Below are 16,139 nucleotides of genomic sequence, written 5' to 3'. Positions count from 1 at the left end.
TACTATACATGTATAAAAAATGAACTCTGGTTACCCGCTTTAACTCCAGTCCCCATTCGCATTCTGACATGTTGGTCTATGGCCTCCTCTATGGCTGTGATGAGGCCTGTTTTAGGGTGGAGGAGCAACACCTCACATTCCTTCTGGGTAGCCTCTAAGATGATGGCATGAACATCGATTTCTCTAACTTCTGGTAATTTCTCCCCCTTCCCTCCTCTCTTTTTCCATTTCCCATTCTGGCTTCTCTCTTCTCCTCACATGCCATCACCCCGCCCCCATTGCCCCTGTTCCTTTCTTCCATGATCCGCTCTCCTCTCCTTTCAGATACTTTCTTCAGCCCTTTGCCTTTTTGTCTTCTCACCTCCCAACTTCACACACCCCCGCCCCCACATATCTGGCTTCACCTTTCACCTTCTAGCATGTCCTCCTTCCCCTCCCCTATCTTCTTATTCTGGCATCTTCCCATTGCTCACCAGTCCCAATGAAAAGTCCCAGCCCAAAACATTCTCTGTTTATTACTCTCCATAGATGCTGCCTAACCTACTGAGTTCCTCCAGCATTTATGTGTTGCTAAAGTTAAAAGGTTATTTTTGTAGATTGTTTACACCACAGCATTTTTTACAATAAGTGCAGCAATTTTGATTCATGAATTCTGATTAATCGGAACTAAACTGGGGCCTGACTAAATGTAGAGCTGGCTGAGAGTTGTCAGTGTGGGAGTTAGAAGCCTCATTTATTTAAACATAAGACATTCTGCAGATGCTGGAAATCCAGAGTAACACACACAAGATACTGGAGGAACTAATATCCCCTTAGTTTAGCAAGATAAGAGCCCATGGAATTACAGGGAAGCTATTAGCATGGGTGGAACACTGGCTGATCAGCAGAAAGCAGAGAGTGGGAATCTGTCTGGCTGGATGCTGGTTACCAGTGGAGTTCCACAGGGGTCGGTGTTGGGACCTGATGAAGGATCTCGGCCCAAAGTGTTGGCTACTCTTTTCTCACGGATGCTGCCTGACCTGCTGAGTTCTTCCAGCGTTGTGTACGTATTCTTTGATCCACAGCATCTGCAGTTGTATTTTTGGGTGTTGGGACCACTGCTTTTTACCATGTATGTCAATGATTTGGACTATGGCATTAATGGATTTGTGGCTAAATTTGATGATGATACAAAGATAGGTGGAGGAGCAGGTAGTTGAGGAACCAGAGAGCCTGCAGAGAGACTTAGCTAGTTTAGGGGAATGGGCAAAGAAGTGGCAAATGAAATACAATGTTGGAAATTGTATGATCATGCACTTTGGTGGAGGAAATAAACGGGCAGACTATTATTTAGATGGGAAGAAAATTCAAAATGCAGAGATGCAAAGGGACTTAGGAGTCCTTGTGCAGGATACCCTAAAGATTAACCTCCAGGTTGAGTCAGTGGTGAAGGCGGCGAATGCAATGTGGCATTCATTTCTGGAGGTATAGATAGATAGATAGATAGATACTTTATTCATCCCCATGGGGAAATTCAACTTTTTTTTCCAATGTCCCATACACTTGTTGTAGCAAAACTAATTACATACAATACTTAACTCAGTAAAAAATATGATATGCATCTAAATCACTATCTCAAAAAGCATTAATAATAGCTTTTAAAAAGTTCTTAAGTCCTGGCGGTAGAATTGTAAAGCCTAATGGCATTGGGGAGTATTGACCTCTTCATCCTGTCTGAGGAGCATTGCATCGATAGTAACCTGTCGCTGAAACTGCTTCTCTGTCTCTGGATGGTGCTATGTAGAGGATGTTCAGAGTTATCCATAATTGACCGTAGCCTACTCAGCGCCCTTCGCTCAGCTACCGATGTTAAACTCTCCAGTACTTTGCCCACGACAGAGCCCGCCTTCCTTACCAGCTTATTAAGACGTGAGGCGTCCCTCTTCTTAATGCTTCCTCCCCAACACGCCACCACAAAGAAGCGCTCTCCACAACTGACCTATAGAACATCTTCAGCATCTCACTACAGACATTGAATGACGCCAACCTTCTTAGGAAGTACAGTCGACTCTGTGCCTTCCTGCACAAGGCATCTGTGTTGGCAGTCCAGTCTAGCTTCTCGTCTAACTGTACTCCCAGATACTTGTAGGTCTTAACCTGCTCCACACATTCTCCATTAATGATCACTGGCTCCATATGAGGCCTAGATCTCCTAAAGTCCACCACCATCTCCTTGGTCTTGGTGATATTGAGACGCAGGTAGTTTGAGTTGCACCATATCACAAAGTCCTGTATCAGTTTCCTATACTCCTCCTCCTGTCCATTCCTGACACACCCCACTATGGCCGTGTCATCAGCGAACTTCTGCACATGGCAGGACTCCGAGTTATATTGGAAGTCTGATGTGTACAGGGTGAACAGGACCGGAGAGAGTACGGTTCCCTGCGGCGCCCCTGTGCTGCTGACCACCGTGTCAGACCTACAGTCTCCCAACCGCACATACTGAGGCCTATCTGTCAAGTAGTCCACTATCCAATCCACCATGTGAGAGTCTACTCCCATCTCCGTTAGTTTGTGCCTTAAGATCTTGGGCTGGATGGTGTTAAAGGCACTAGAGAAGTCAAGGAATGTAATCCTCACAGCACAACTGACCCCCTCTAGGTGAGAGAGTGATTTGTGCAGCAAATATGTGATAGCATCCTCCACTCCCACCTTCTCCTTATACGCAAACTGAAGAGGATCCTGGGCGTGCCTGGTTTGTGGCCTCAGATTCTGTATTATCAGCCGCTCCATGGTCTTCATAACGTGCGACGTCAAGGCAACAGGTCTGAAGTCATTCAACTCCTTTGGTTGTGGTTTCTTCGGTACCGGGACAATACAGGATGTTTTCCACTGTCTGGGTACTCTTCTCTGCTCCTGGCTCATGTTGAAGATGCGCTGTAGTGCTTCTCCCAGCTCAGTCGCACAGGCCCTCAGTAATCGTGGGGAAACTCCATCTGGTCCAGCCGCCTTGCTGGTACAGATCTTCCTCAGTTGACCTTCCACCTGTGCAGCCGTAATCCTGGGCGTGGGCAAGGTCTCCTGTGAGTGGCTATTTTCCTGTGAGGGAAGTAAGCCTGGTGTGGATTTCTGCAGTGAGGAAGAGATTGAGCTGTCGAACCTGTTGAAGAAGTTGTTCAGCTGGTTCGCTTTCTCCACATCTCCACTTATGTTCGCCCCCCGCTTTGCACCACATCCGGTGATGATCTTCATCCCATCCCACACCTCCTTCATGCTTTTTTTCTGCAGCTTTTGTTCTAGCTTCCTCCTATACTGCTCCTTTGCCTCCCTTATCTGTACTCTGAGTTCCTTCTGAACTCTTTTAAGCTCCAACCGATCACCATCTTTAAAGGCCCTCTTCTTCTGGTTTAGGAGGCCTTTGATGTGACTAGTGATCCAGGGCTTATTATTGGGATAGCAGCGAACAGTTCTAACAGGGACAACTGCATCCACACAAAAGTTAATATAGTCCGTTGTGCATTCAGTGACCTCCTCAACGCCCCCACAGAGCCCCCCTTGCAGTACATCCCAGTTAGTAGTACCGAAGCAGTCTCTCAGGGCCTGTTCAGCTTCAGGAGTCCACTTCCTAAAAGAGCGTGTGGTAGTGGGATGCCTCATCACAATTGATTTATATCTGGGCTGTAACAAAACCAGGTTGTGATCAGCTTTCCCCAATGAAGGCAGTGGGGATGCACTATATGCCTCCTCTACGTTTGCATACAGTAGGTCAATAGTCCTATTACCCCTGGTGTAGCAATCCACGTACTGGGAGAAAGCAGGTATAGAATATAAGAGCAGGGATGTGATGTTGAGGCTCTATAAGACACTCGTGAGACCACACTTGGAGTATTGTGTGCAGTTTTGGGCTCCTTATTTTAGAAAGGATATACCGTATTGACATTAGAGAGAGTTCAGAGAAGATTCACAAGAATGATTCCAGGAATGAAAGGGTTACCTACCGTATGAGGAACATCAGGCAGCTCTTGGTCTGTATTCCCTGGAGTTCAGGAGAATGAGGGGGGATCTTAATGAAACATCTCAAATGTTAAAAGGCCTGAACATATTAGATATGGCAAAGTTATTTCCTGTGGCAGGGGAGTCTAGGACAAGAGGGCACGACTTCAGGATTGAAAGACGTCCATTTAGAACAGAGATGCAAAGAAATTACTTTAGTCAGAGGGTGGTAAATCTCTGGAATTTGTTGCCATGACTGGCTGTGGAGGCCAAGTCATTGGGTGCATTTAAGGCAGAGATAGTTAAGTTCTTGATTAGCCAGGGCATCAACGTGTATGGGGAGAAGGCGGAGGAGTGGAGATGACTGGATCAGCCCATGATTGAATGGTGGAGCAGACTTGGTGTGTCAAATGGCCTACTTCTGCTCCTATATCTTATGGTCTTAGCTCAGCAAGTCAGGTGACATTTATGGAACTGAATAAACAGCTGACGTTTCAGGCCAAGACCCTTCATCAGGACTAGAAAGGAAGGGGGATGATGCCAGATTATGAAGCTGGAGTGGTGGAATGGGAGGGAAAGAGAGACAAGCTAGAAGGTGATAGGTGGAGCCAGGTGGGTGGGAATGGTAATGGGCTGGAGCAGAAAGAATCTGATAGGAGAGGAGAGTGGACCATAGGAGAAAGGGAAGGAGGAGGGGCAGCAGGGGTAGGTGTTAAGCAGTTGAGAAAAAGAGCTGTGAAGCTATAGTGGGGAATAGAAGGGGGGGGGAATTACTTGAAGAAGAAATCTATGTTCATGCCATCAGGTTGGAGGCTACCCAGATGGAATGTGAGGTGTGGTTCCTCAACCCTGAGAGTGGCCTCATCGTGGCAAAAGAGGAGGCGATGGACCAATGTGTTGGATTAGGAATGGAGATTGGAATTTAAATGGCTGGCCACCAGGAAATTCTGGTTTTGGCAGATGGAGCAAAGGTATTCATTCTTTAAAGATCAAATAAGATCTCGTTATGAGGGAGTCATTACTAAGTCCATTCTCACAGAAAATGGGAGAGTACATTTATTCGACTTTACTGTGTTCCCATTTCCAGACGTGGCCATTAGCTATTTTGATTCTATTTATCGTTCTTTCACACTGATGTTGCCATGGTAGTTTAGCGGCTAGTACGATGCTATCACAGGTTGGGGTGTTGAAGTTCAAAGTTCAATGCTCTGAGTCCTCTGCAAGGAGACTGTATGTCCTTCCTGTGGAACGTGTGAGTTTCCTCGTACAGTCCAAAGACGTACCGGGTAGTAGGTTAATTGGTCATTGTGAATTGTCCTGTGATTAGGTTAGGGTTAAATCAGGGGTTGCTGAGCTGAGCAACTCAAAGACTGGAACGGACTGTTCCACGCTGTGTCTCAATAAATAAGCAAATGTTGTATATTAATAGAGTGACTTTTACTAGAGCAATTAACACATGTAATGAGTGGAATATTCTTGTGTGAGATTTGTATTTGAGTTCAAGTTGCTTGTGTGTTAATATTGAAGGAGAAGATACTTCATTTATTTTTTAAACTGAGACCGCTTAGTAACATTATACTTTATGCTGCTGTTTAATATCATTTCAATTGTTCTTCAGATGTTTTATAATATATTCAATTTAAACTGAAACAGAAAGTTTTAAAGAAATTCAATTTATTGAAAATGGAAATCCAGTCAACACAAAAAAATACTGGAGGAACTCAGCAGGTCAGGCAGCATCTGTGGGGAGGAGCAAACAGTCGATGGTTTGGGACAAGACTCTACTTCACTGGGTGCTGAGGGACTTCAGTGTACGTCTGTCGGGTGCTATGACCAGATATTGCCAGTAGTTGGAAAAGTCTGGGCTAAATGATGCCAGACTGGAGATTAGGTTTGGCAGGTGTCTAGAGGAGGACTTTGCCAGTAGTCAGGGATACCACACTGATGACAGATCTCTTTATTCCTCTGCGTCGATGCTGTCTGACCTGCTGAGTTCCTCCAGCATTTCACGAGTGTGTTCTCCAGCACTCTTATATCAACACCTTGCCATTTCTTCCAGGTGCATAATGAGTTTGTGTTACAGAAACACTACCTCCCTATACCCTTTTTGCACTATGTTCATTTTGTTTGAGGTTTGTTTATTTATTTACTTAGCGATACAACATGGAATAGACCCTTCCAACCCTTTGAGCCACACCACCAGGAACCCCCAGTTTAACCCTAGCCTAATGACGGAACAATTTACAATGACCAATTATCCTACCAACCGCTGCATCTTTGGACTGTAGGAGGAAACCAGAGGAAAAGCACACATTCCGGAGGAGTGCATACACATTCCTCACAGAAGACATGGACTGAGCTCTGACGCCCCAAGTTGAAATAGCATCACACTAACTGCTACGCTACCACGGCACCCCAATTGATTTGGTTATCTATTGTTAACAATTATTAACTATTAACAAAACAACAAATTGCACGACATTGGAACAAGTCGCTGAAATTGGAACAAGATTATTTTGCAGAAACTCTATTTGTTTCAGTCTCAGAAAGCAGGTGATATTCACATTGGCTGATTGCGCATTGACAGAGTTTCTCCTGCCACAAGTATGGAGGAGATTTAACATATTGCAGGTGTTGTGGGTTTATTGGTGATGATACTATTTAAAGATATCCCTTCCGATTTCAGATCTCGTTTCTGATGTCTGCATACCTCGGTCGAGAGCTCACAGAGGAGGCTTGCTCTGCGCTTGGATTGGTGATACATTACCTCTACCTCTGTCAGTTCAGCTGGATGTTCATTCAGGTCAGTGAGTAGTCTGGCCCCAGTCTCGGAGAGGTCTTTAGGAAGAAGGCAAGGTTCTCAGTTATTAAAATGTGTAAAACTAACGACACAGGGAGAGCACATCCCTGAAATCAAACGGCTCAAAGTTCAAAGTAAATGTAATGTCAAAGTTCAGATATGTCACCATATACAACCCAAAGATTTATTTTCTTGTAGGCATTCACAGTAAATGCACAAAACACAACAGAATCAATGAAAGACTGCACTCAACAGAATGGACAGAGAAACAATGAGCAAAAGACAACAAACTGTGTAAATAGAAAAAGAAAGAATAAATAAATAAATTATATAAAAAAGAAAAAATATATACATATATAAATAGATAAATATATAAATAAATAAATTGAGGCATGAGATGAAGACCCCCTTGAAAATGATTCCATGGGTCCTGAGAACAGTTAATTGTTAGGGTGAGTGAAGTTATTTCCTTTTGTTCAAGAGCCTGTTGGTTGAGGGGTAGTAAGTGTTCCTGAACCTGGCTCCTGTGCCTCCTTCCTGTTTGCAGCAGCGAGGAGGAAGCTTGGCCGAATGCTGGGTGCTGATGATGGATGCTGCTTTCCTATTCTTGATGTGTGAAGAGCAAACTTAATTAAAGGGACTATTTCTGGACTTACCATTGATGCTTTTCTCCAAAAAGCAAAGACAGTAACACTGATAACTTATAATGCAATAATTTCAATCAGCACTATTTTAAGGTATTTGGAGGAAAGTATAAGTGGGATATCAGAGGGGGGGTGGGACATCAGAGAGGCTGATGGGACGTCAGAGGGGGGGGTGGAACGCCGGAGAGGGTGGTGGGATGTCAGAGAGACGGGTGGGATGTCACAGAAGTGAGTGCGTGCAACACAGTCTGCCAGGGTTGGTGGTACAGTCAAATATGTTAGTGTCATTGAAGAGACATAGGCACATGGATGAAAAGAAAATGGAGAATTCCGTGGGAAAGAAGCATTGGATCAGGGGTTCCCAACTCTTTTTATGCCATGAACCACTGCCATTAAGCAAGGGGACTGTGGACCCCAGGTTGGGAACTCGTGCTATATTGAACTTGGAGCAGGTTAAAGAGTTGGTACAATAACATGGGCCATGACTTTTGCAATTAGTGTCAGCTCAGTTCCCATTCAGATTGAGATTTATTTGTCACATCTACAGTAAAGCATACAATGACATGTACCATTTGTGGCAACGACTGACCCAGTCCCAGATGTGCCGGAGGCAGCCTGTCAGATGTCGACAGATTGTGTGACCCAGCCCGGGGTGCAGCCGTAGCTGGAATGCACCCAGCACATCTTTAAGAAAAAAGGCGAAATAAACAAGCTAATTAATTAGATGCCGCCCAGAAGCCAGTCTTCATTAGAGGAACTGAGGTGGAGAGGGCCAATAACTTTAAATTCTTCGGCATTAAGGATCGACGTTTCTCTTTCTGAAAAGTGTCAGAGCATCTGTCCTGGGACCAGCGCATAACTGTCATTACAAAGAAAGCACAGCAGCACCTATACTTTATTAGAAGTTTGTGTAGATTTGGCATGCCACCTCGATCCTGACAGCCCTGTCTTTTCAGCCTGTCTGAGCTGGCGTTTAAATTGACCAAACTACGGAACAACTACGGGCTCCAGCGCCCTGGAAAGAGGAGTGAACATTGCATAGAGCAAGTGAAATTGGCAATCGCCTCTGATCTGGGCCGACATTTACGTGCCAGGCAACACCTAATTAATTAGCTTGTTTATTTCAGCTTTTTTCTTAAAGATGTGCTGGGTGTGCTCCAGCTAACACTGCACCCCTGGACCCAGCTAACGGATATCTTTAATATCTCTTTGAAACAGTCCACTCTCTGTGCAGGCTGCAAGGCAGCCACCATTATCCAGTGCCCAAGAGAGCAATGGCAGTTGGCCCAAGTGATGACTGTGGCTGAATGGATCATGCAAAATCCCACCTTCCAGCCACATTGGACCCTTTCCAGTTCACCTGGTCCACTGATGATGTCATAACCTGAGCCCCCTGCTCCGTCCTGTCCCACCTACAAAATGACGCCTCGTACTGCGGGACATTGCTCATTGCCTTCAACTCGACACTTAACACAATCATCCCTCAGGAGCTGGCGGTAATGCTATCTCGTTGGGAGTCAGTATCCCTTTCTGTAACTGGAATTTGGACTTCTTGATGAAAAGACCCAGTCAGTCGGAGTTGGCTGCAGAAGCATCTCAAGCTCTATCTTGCTGCGCATTGGTGCCCTTCCCCCCAGGGCTGTGTGCTCAGCCCGCTGCTGACTCATGTCTGCTCTGCTAGATTCAGCTCAAACTGCATCATCAATTCACGGATGATACTACAGGGGCTGGGCTCATCAGCAATGATGATGAGTCAGCGTACAGAGAGGAGATAGAGAGGTTTGTCAAATGGTGTGAGAACACCAACCTGAGTCTCAACATGGAGAAGACAACAGAGGTGATGTGGACTTCAGGAAGGCACAGGTCATCCACTCTCTGCTGTGGAGAGAGTGAAGAGCACAAAGTTCCTTGGTGTGCACGTAACAGATGATCTAACCTGGACCCACAACATCTCCTCACTAGTCAGGAAAGCACAGCAGCGTCTACAATTTCTGAGGAGATTGAGGTGTGCGAGGTCCCCCTCCCCCATTCTAACTCCATCGAGAGTGTCCCGTCTGGCTGCGTCATTGTGTGGTAAGGAAGCTGCAAGGCATTGGACCACAAAACCCTACAGAGGAGAGTAAAAACCACCGAGAGGATTACTGGGATCTCCTTCCTCATTTACATTTACTGGGAGCATTGCAGACAAATGGCCCAAAGCATTGTTGAGGATCCCTACCAACTATCCCACAATCTCTTTGACCTACTATCAAGAGGAAGGTGGTACAAGAGCATCAGAGCTAGACAACCAAACGGGGTAACAGTTTCTTCTCTCAAGCTGTGAGACTAATGAATACCCTGCCAGCACTGAGGTCTCCACTAGGAAACCAAGCTGTTTATTGCTTACTGTTTAATGTTTTTATGCTGTGCATGAGATGCATTTTGAATTATATTTTATTAACTTATTTATATTAATATTTTGGTTTCTGTGCTATGTGAGATAAATATTTTGTGGGTGAGTCAATGGCCAGGGGAACATTGTTTTGTTGGTTGTACATATGTACAGTCAGGTGACAAGAAAGCTTAACTAACAAATTATTCTTTTTCTTACCTTTAGTCCGTCAATTTCTGGCAGGTGCTTGTGATGAATGATGAACACACGGATCGACGGTACTTGCTCTTCTTCTGCCTGAGTTGGGGGTTACCTGCTTTTGTCGTGGCCTTGCTTGTAATTATACTGCGAGGGGGCTACAACTGGACCATGCAAGAAGTTTATGGCTCGGTACATGGTGATGTGTAAGTATTGCAAGTGTCCATAAATGACATCTGAAAGATTGCAAACCCATGTCATTTCCGGAGACTTGTTATGTTCAGTCCTGGTCATCTCATTCCAGAGAAGATGTTGAAGGTTTACAGAGGGCGCAGAGCAGATTTGCCAGAATGCTGCCTGGATTAGAGATAATGTCTTAAGAGGAAAGGTTGAGCATGCTAGGGCTTCTCTTTTTAGAGCAAAGGAAGATGAGAGTGTGTAAGATGATACGAGGTAAGTGCAATGAATGCACTGCCAGCGATGATGGTGGAGGCAGATACTCTAGAAACAGTTAAGAGTCTCTTAGATAAGCACATGGATGAAAGAAAAATGGAGGGTGAGGTGAGAGGGAAGGGTTAGATTGATCTTAAAGAAGAGAAAACCTGGAGATGCTGGAAATCCAAGCAACACGCACAAAATGCTGAAGGAATTCAGCAGGCCAGGCAGCATCTACGGAAAAGAGTACCATCGGTGTTTCGGGCTGAGACACTTTGGCAGGACTGAAGAAAAAAACTGAGGAGTAGAGTTAAAATGTGGGGGGAGGGGAGAGAGAAACGCAAGGTGATTGGTGAAACCAGGAGGCGGAGGGGCGAAGTAAAGTACTGGGAAGTTGATTGATCTTAGAGTAGGTTAAGAAGTTGGCACAACATTGTGGGCTGAAGGGCTTGTACTGGGCTGTAGTGTTTTCTGTTATGTCACTCTTCAGTTCTGTGTATGTATTTGTGCTGTAATGCTCTATGTTCTCTATTTTTGATTAGGAAGCACATAAGGCCAATTTTCATTTACCTTCACATGAATGCGTGAATCAAACAAAAATAAGGAATATTATGATGGCTGTTTATAATTATTTTTCACATTTAAAGAATGACAGTGATACAACAGAATCTGAAACATGAGCTGCATTCTGGTGTTCAGTACACAGTTTTGTTCGGGCCTGATTGTGATTTCCCGCAGTCAAATAGGGTGTGGACAGTTTTTGTCAACTGTAGAATTAGGCCAAGTTGCTATTTTGCGAGTTGGTGAAGAATTAACCACTTCCTGTTTGTACTTTAGCATGAAAAACTGCGTCAATCCGACATCAATTTAGCCTCTTCCTGCACACCCTCCCCCGCTGTCTCACATCCAAACACTTCAAACATACACGCACATCCTTCTTTTGCATATAACAGTTCTGGTGCTTGGTATCAAACCAGAATTGGAAGGAATATCTATCTCAGAGTAAAGGGGGATCTCACTGAAACCTATCAGATATTGAAATAGAATGGACACAGAGAGGATGTTTCCAATAGTGGGGGGGGGGGGTGTCCAGGACCAGAGGGTACAGCCTCAGAATACAAGGATATCCCTTTAGAAGAGAGGGAGCTTCTTTAGCCAGAAGGTGGTTAAACTATTGAATTCATTGCCACAGAGGGCTGTGGAGTCAAATCATTGAGTGGAGGTTGATATGTTCTTGATTAGCCAGGGCATCAAAGATTATGGGGAGGAGGCAGGAAAATGGGATTGAGAAGGATAATAAATCAGTCACGTTGAAATGAGAAGCAGACACGAAGGGTTGAATGGCCTAATTCCATATGTCTTATGGTCTTGTGAAGCATTTGCTCTCTGCTTCACAGTGGAGAAGTAATGTTTTCCTCATAGGTCTGCTAACTATTTTATTGTAGCATATATGATGTCATCAATGTATATTCTCCTCGATCCGAGAGTTCGGACAGCAACTAGAAAACTGGAATTAGTCACAAACTACTTATAGGTGAAACCTGTGCATTGATTCACTGTGATTAATTTTACAATGATTGAAAGTTAATATCCAGTTAACTTTGGAAATCCTGACAGCTTTAATCGGTGATCTTCATGGAAGTTACCATGGTTTCAGGGCTGCCTGCAGACTGTTAGCTCAGTCAGGCCTAGCGACTTCTCACACCTGGCCTGTGGAACTGAGTATCTGCATCTGATGTTGCAGCAATCACAGAATCAGATTTATTATCATTGACATATGTCATGAAATTTGTTGTTTTGTGGCCGCAGTACAGTGCAAGAAGTAATAATCACTATGTGTTACAATAAATAAATGAATAGGACAAAAGAGGAATAGAGAGGCAGTATTCACCAGTTCATAGATAGTTCAAAAATCTGATGGCAGACAAGAAGAAATTATTCCTAAGATACTGAGTGTGTATATTCAGGCTCCCGTACCTCCTCCTTGTTGATAGTGATGAGAAGAGGGCATGTCCCAGATGGTGAAGGTCCTTAGTGATGAATGTCGCCTTCTTGAGGCACTGTCTCTTGAAGATGTCCTCAACGGAGGGGAGGGTTGGAGCTGCTGAGTCGACAACTCTTCCAGTGCCATGCAGTGGAGCCTCCACACCAGACTGTGACACAACCAGTCTGAACAACTCTCCACCATCTGTTGAAATTTGATGGAATCTTTGGTGACATACTGATAAATGGTGCAAAAGAGAAATAATGAAGTTGGGATTGAGGACCTTTGAGGAATCTGATGGCAGAAGGAAGAAGCTGTTCCTGGAATATTGATTGTGGATCATCAGGCTCCTGTACGTCCTCCCCAAAGTTCAAAGTAAATTTTATTTTCAAAGTACATATATGTCACCGTATGTAACCCTGAGGTTCATTTTCCTGTGGGCATACTCAGCAAATCTAGAGAGTAGTAACTCTACCAGAAGAGTAAAAATCAGCCAGAGTGCAGAAGACAACAAACTGTGCAAAGAAAATGTAAATAAATAGCAATAAATAACAAGAATGATATAATGCGATAAAGAGTCTTGAAACTGAGAACACTGGTTGTGGGAACATTTCATCGATGGGTCAAATAAGTGAAGTTATCCCCTTCTATTTAGGAGCCTGATGGTTAAGGGGTAGTAACTGTTCCTGAATCTGGTGGTGCAAGTCCTGAGACTTCTGTACCTTCTAACTGAAGGCAACAGTGAGCATCTCCAGCGGGATCCCACCACCAAACTCATCTTTCCCTCCCCCACACCCCGCTCCCTATGTGACTCCCTTATCCACTCGTCCCTCCCCACTGATCTCCCTCCTGGCACTTATCCTTGCAAGCGGAGCAAGTGCTACAACTGTCCCTACACCTCCTCCCTCAGTACCGTTCAGGGCCCCAAACAGTCCTTACAGGTGAGGCGACGTTTCACCTGTGAGTCTGTTGGGGTCATCTACTGTTCCTGGTGCTCTTGGTGTGGCCTCCTGTATATCGGTGAGACCCGACGTAGATTGGGAGACCACTTCACTGAGCCCCTGTGCTCCATCCACCAGAAAAAGTGGGTTCTCCCAGTGGCCACCCATTTTAATATACATTCCCATTCCAACATGTCGGTCCAAGGCCTCCTATGCTGTCGCAATGAGGTCACACTTAGGTTGGAGTAGCAACACCTTATAATCCATATGGGTAGCCCCCAACCTGATGGCGTGAACATTGATTTCTCAAGCTTCTGGTAATGCCCCCCCTTCACAATTCCCCATCCCTTTTCCCCTGTCTCACCTTACCTCCTTACCTGCCCATCACATTCCTCAGTTGCTCCTCCCCATTTTCTTTCTTCCATGGATTCTATCCTTTTCTATCAGATTCCTCCTTCTCCAGCCCTGTATCTCTCTCACCATTCAACTTTTCAACTCTTTACCTCACCCCACCCCCTTCGCGGTATCACCTATCACCTTGCATTTCTTCCTCTCCACCCCACACCTTCTAACTCTGACTCCTCATCTTTTTTCCTCTAGTCCTGATGAAGGGTCTCAGCCTGAAACGTCAACTGTTTACTCTTTTCCATAGATGCTGCCTGTCCTGCTGAGTTCCTCCAGCATTTTGTGTCTGTTGCTTGGATTTCCAGTGTCTGCAGATTTTCTCTTGTTTGTGAGAAGAAAGTATGGCCTGGTTAGTGAGGATCTCTGATGATGAATGCTGCTTTCCTACGACAGCATTTCATGTGGATGGGCTCCGTGGTTGGGAAGGCTTTACCTGTGATGTATTGGGCCGAATCCAATGCTTTTTGTGGGATTTTCCATTCAAAGGCATTGGTGTTCCCTAATTGTACAGTCTGCATTTTTTTCACCTTGTGTTGAGGATACAGCTTTGAAATCATTTTTGATGCATTTGCTTTGTTTCATACTCTCAGCTTTTTTCAATGACCAAATTAAATGGTGATTCCATGAGAAACCAAAATGCATTAGTGAATACTTTGCATTAAGATTATTTGTTTTCTCTTATTTGCAACCTTATCAGACCACTTATTTAATTTTCTGAACAAAACAGTGGAAGGAATTTTGTTATCCTTCCCAAGCAAGCATTTGCATTCTTTCACAATCAGTAGAAGTAATTTGAATATCCTGCTCGTATTTCCCATGTACACTTTCAGAGCCGCCTCTTTGAAGCAGATAGAGATTTGGCAAAATGTGGTGATACGCAAGTTCAAGTTTAATTCAACCATACATGAATACCCATGAATACGGCCAAATGAAAGGACATAACTCTGGGGCCGAGGTATGAAACACAGTACCCAGAGTCACGCACAACACAGGGCAGATATGGATCTGAAATGTTCAGTTAGCATGGCTGAATTGTCTCTGCTGTGTTAAAACAGAATTCAACAATCTCAATTTCTGTCATAGGATAGAGAGAGATTAGAAGAAGATTAAATGAAGAGAAATAAGAGTATCAAATTCAGAAAGTTTTACTATTACTGGCATGTATCATGGAATTTGTTGTTTTGCAAAGGCAGTTCAGTACAATACATAATAAAAATCTACAAATTACAATAAGAATATATATATAATTAAATTAAATAAGCACTACAAAAAGAGGTTAAAATGTACCGAATTGAATTGATTTGACTTTATTTCTTACATCCTTCACATGCATGAGAAGTAAAAATCTTAACGTTATGCCTCCATCTAAATGTGCAATGTGCAATCATAGTAATTTAAAATAATTTTAATAAATAGAACAGAGAATGTAATACAGAGTACACTCAAATCAATGTGAGTTCATCAGTCTGATGGCCTGGTGGAAGAAGCTGTCCCAGAGCCAGTTGCATCCTGGCTTTTATGCTGCGGTACCATTCCTGGATGGTAGCAGCTGGAATAGATTGTGGTTGGGGTGACTTGGGTCCCCAATGATCCTACGGGCCCTTTTTACACACCCGTCCTTGTAAATGTCCTGAATCATAGGAAGTTCACAACTACAGATGCACTGAGCTGTCCGCACCACTCTCTGCAGAGTCCTGTGATTAAGGGAGGTACAGTTCCCATACCAGGCAGTGATGCAGCCAGTCAGGATCTCTCAATAGTGCCCCGTAGAAAATTCGTAGAATTTGGGGCTCATACTGAATTTCCTCAACCATCTGAGGTGAAAGAGGCATTGTTGTGCCTTTTTTACCACACAGCCGGTGTGTACAGACCACATGAAGTCCTCAGTGATGTGGATGCTGAGGAATTTAAAGCTGGTTACCCTGTCAACCCCGGATCCATTGATGTCAATAGGGGTTAGCCCGTCTCCATTCCTCCTGTAATCCTCCTTTGTTTTTGCGACATTGTTTTCTTGACACCTCTGTATCAGAGCGATGACTTCTTCCCTGTAGGCCACCTGATTATTGTTTTGAGATAAGGCCAATCAATGTAGTGTCAGCAGCAAATTTAATTAGCAGATTGGAGCTGTGGGTGGTGACACAGTCATGGGTGAAAAGGGAGTAAAGGTAGTGCTCACAGGTTTGTTGTCCATTCAGAAATCTGATGGCAGAGGGGAGGAAGCTGTGTGTCTTCAGGACTCCTGTACCCCTTACTTGATGGTAGCAATGAGTGCATATCCTGGGTGATGGGTGTCCTTAATAATGGATGCTGCATTTTTGAAGCACTGTCTTTCAAAGGTGTCCTCAATGTCGGGAGGACTAGTGCCCATGATGGAGCTGGCTGAATTTAC

General features: G+C 44.3%; 1 protein-coding gene across 1 annotated transcript in view; it reads left to right on the top strand.

Moving 5' to 3' along the window:
• adgrv1 (adhesion G protein-coupled receptor V1) overlaps positions 1-16,139 on the top strand; it is a 528,099-nt gene that overhangs the window by 422,708 nt on the left and 89,252 nt on the right. The window contains exons 84-85 of the mRNA XM_073066702.1: positions 6,659-6,775; positions 10,013-10,191. Of these exons, the coding sequence (XP_072922803.1) occupies positions 6,659-6,775; positions 10,013-10,191 (296 nt within the window). The remainder of the gene's footprint in view (positions 1-6,658; positions 6,776-10,012; positions 10,192-16,139) is intronic.

This window comes from Hemitrygon akajei, chromosome 2, assembly GCF_048418815.1.
Source record: "Hemitrygon akajei chromosome 2, sHemAka1.3, whole genome shotgun sequence".
Classification (NCBI taxonomy): Eukaryota; Metazoa; Chordata; class Chondrichthyes; order Myliobatiformes; family Dasyatidae; genus Hemitrygon; species Hemitrygon akajei.
The sequence above is the reverse complement of the archived record's forward strand: the minus strand, read 5'-3'. Positions and strand labels throughout refer to the sequence as shown.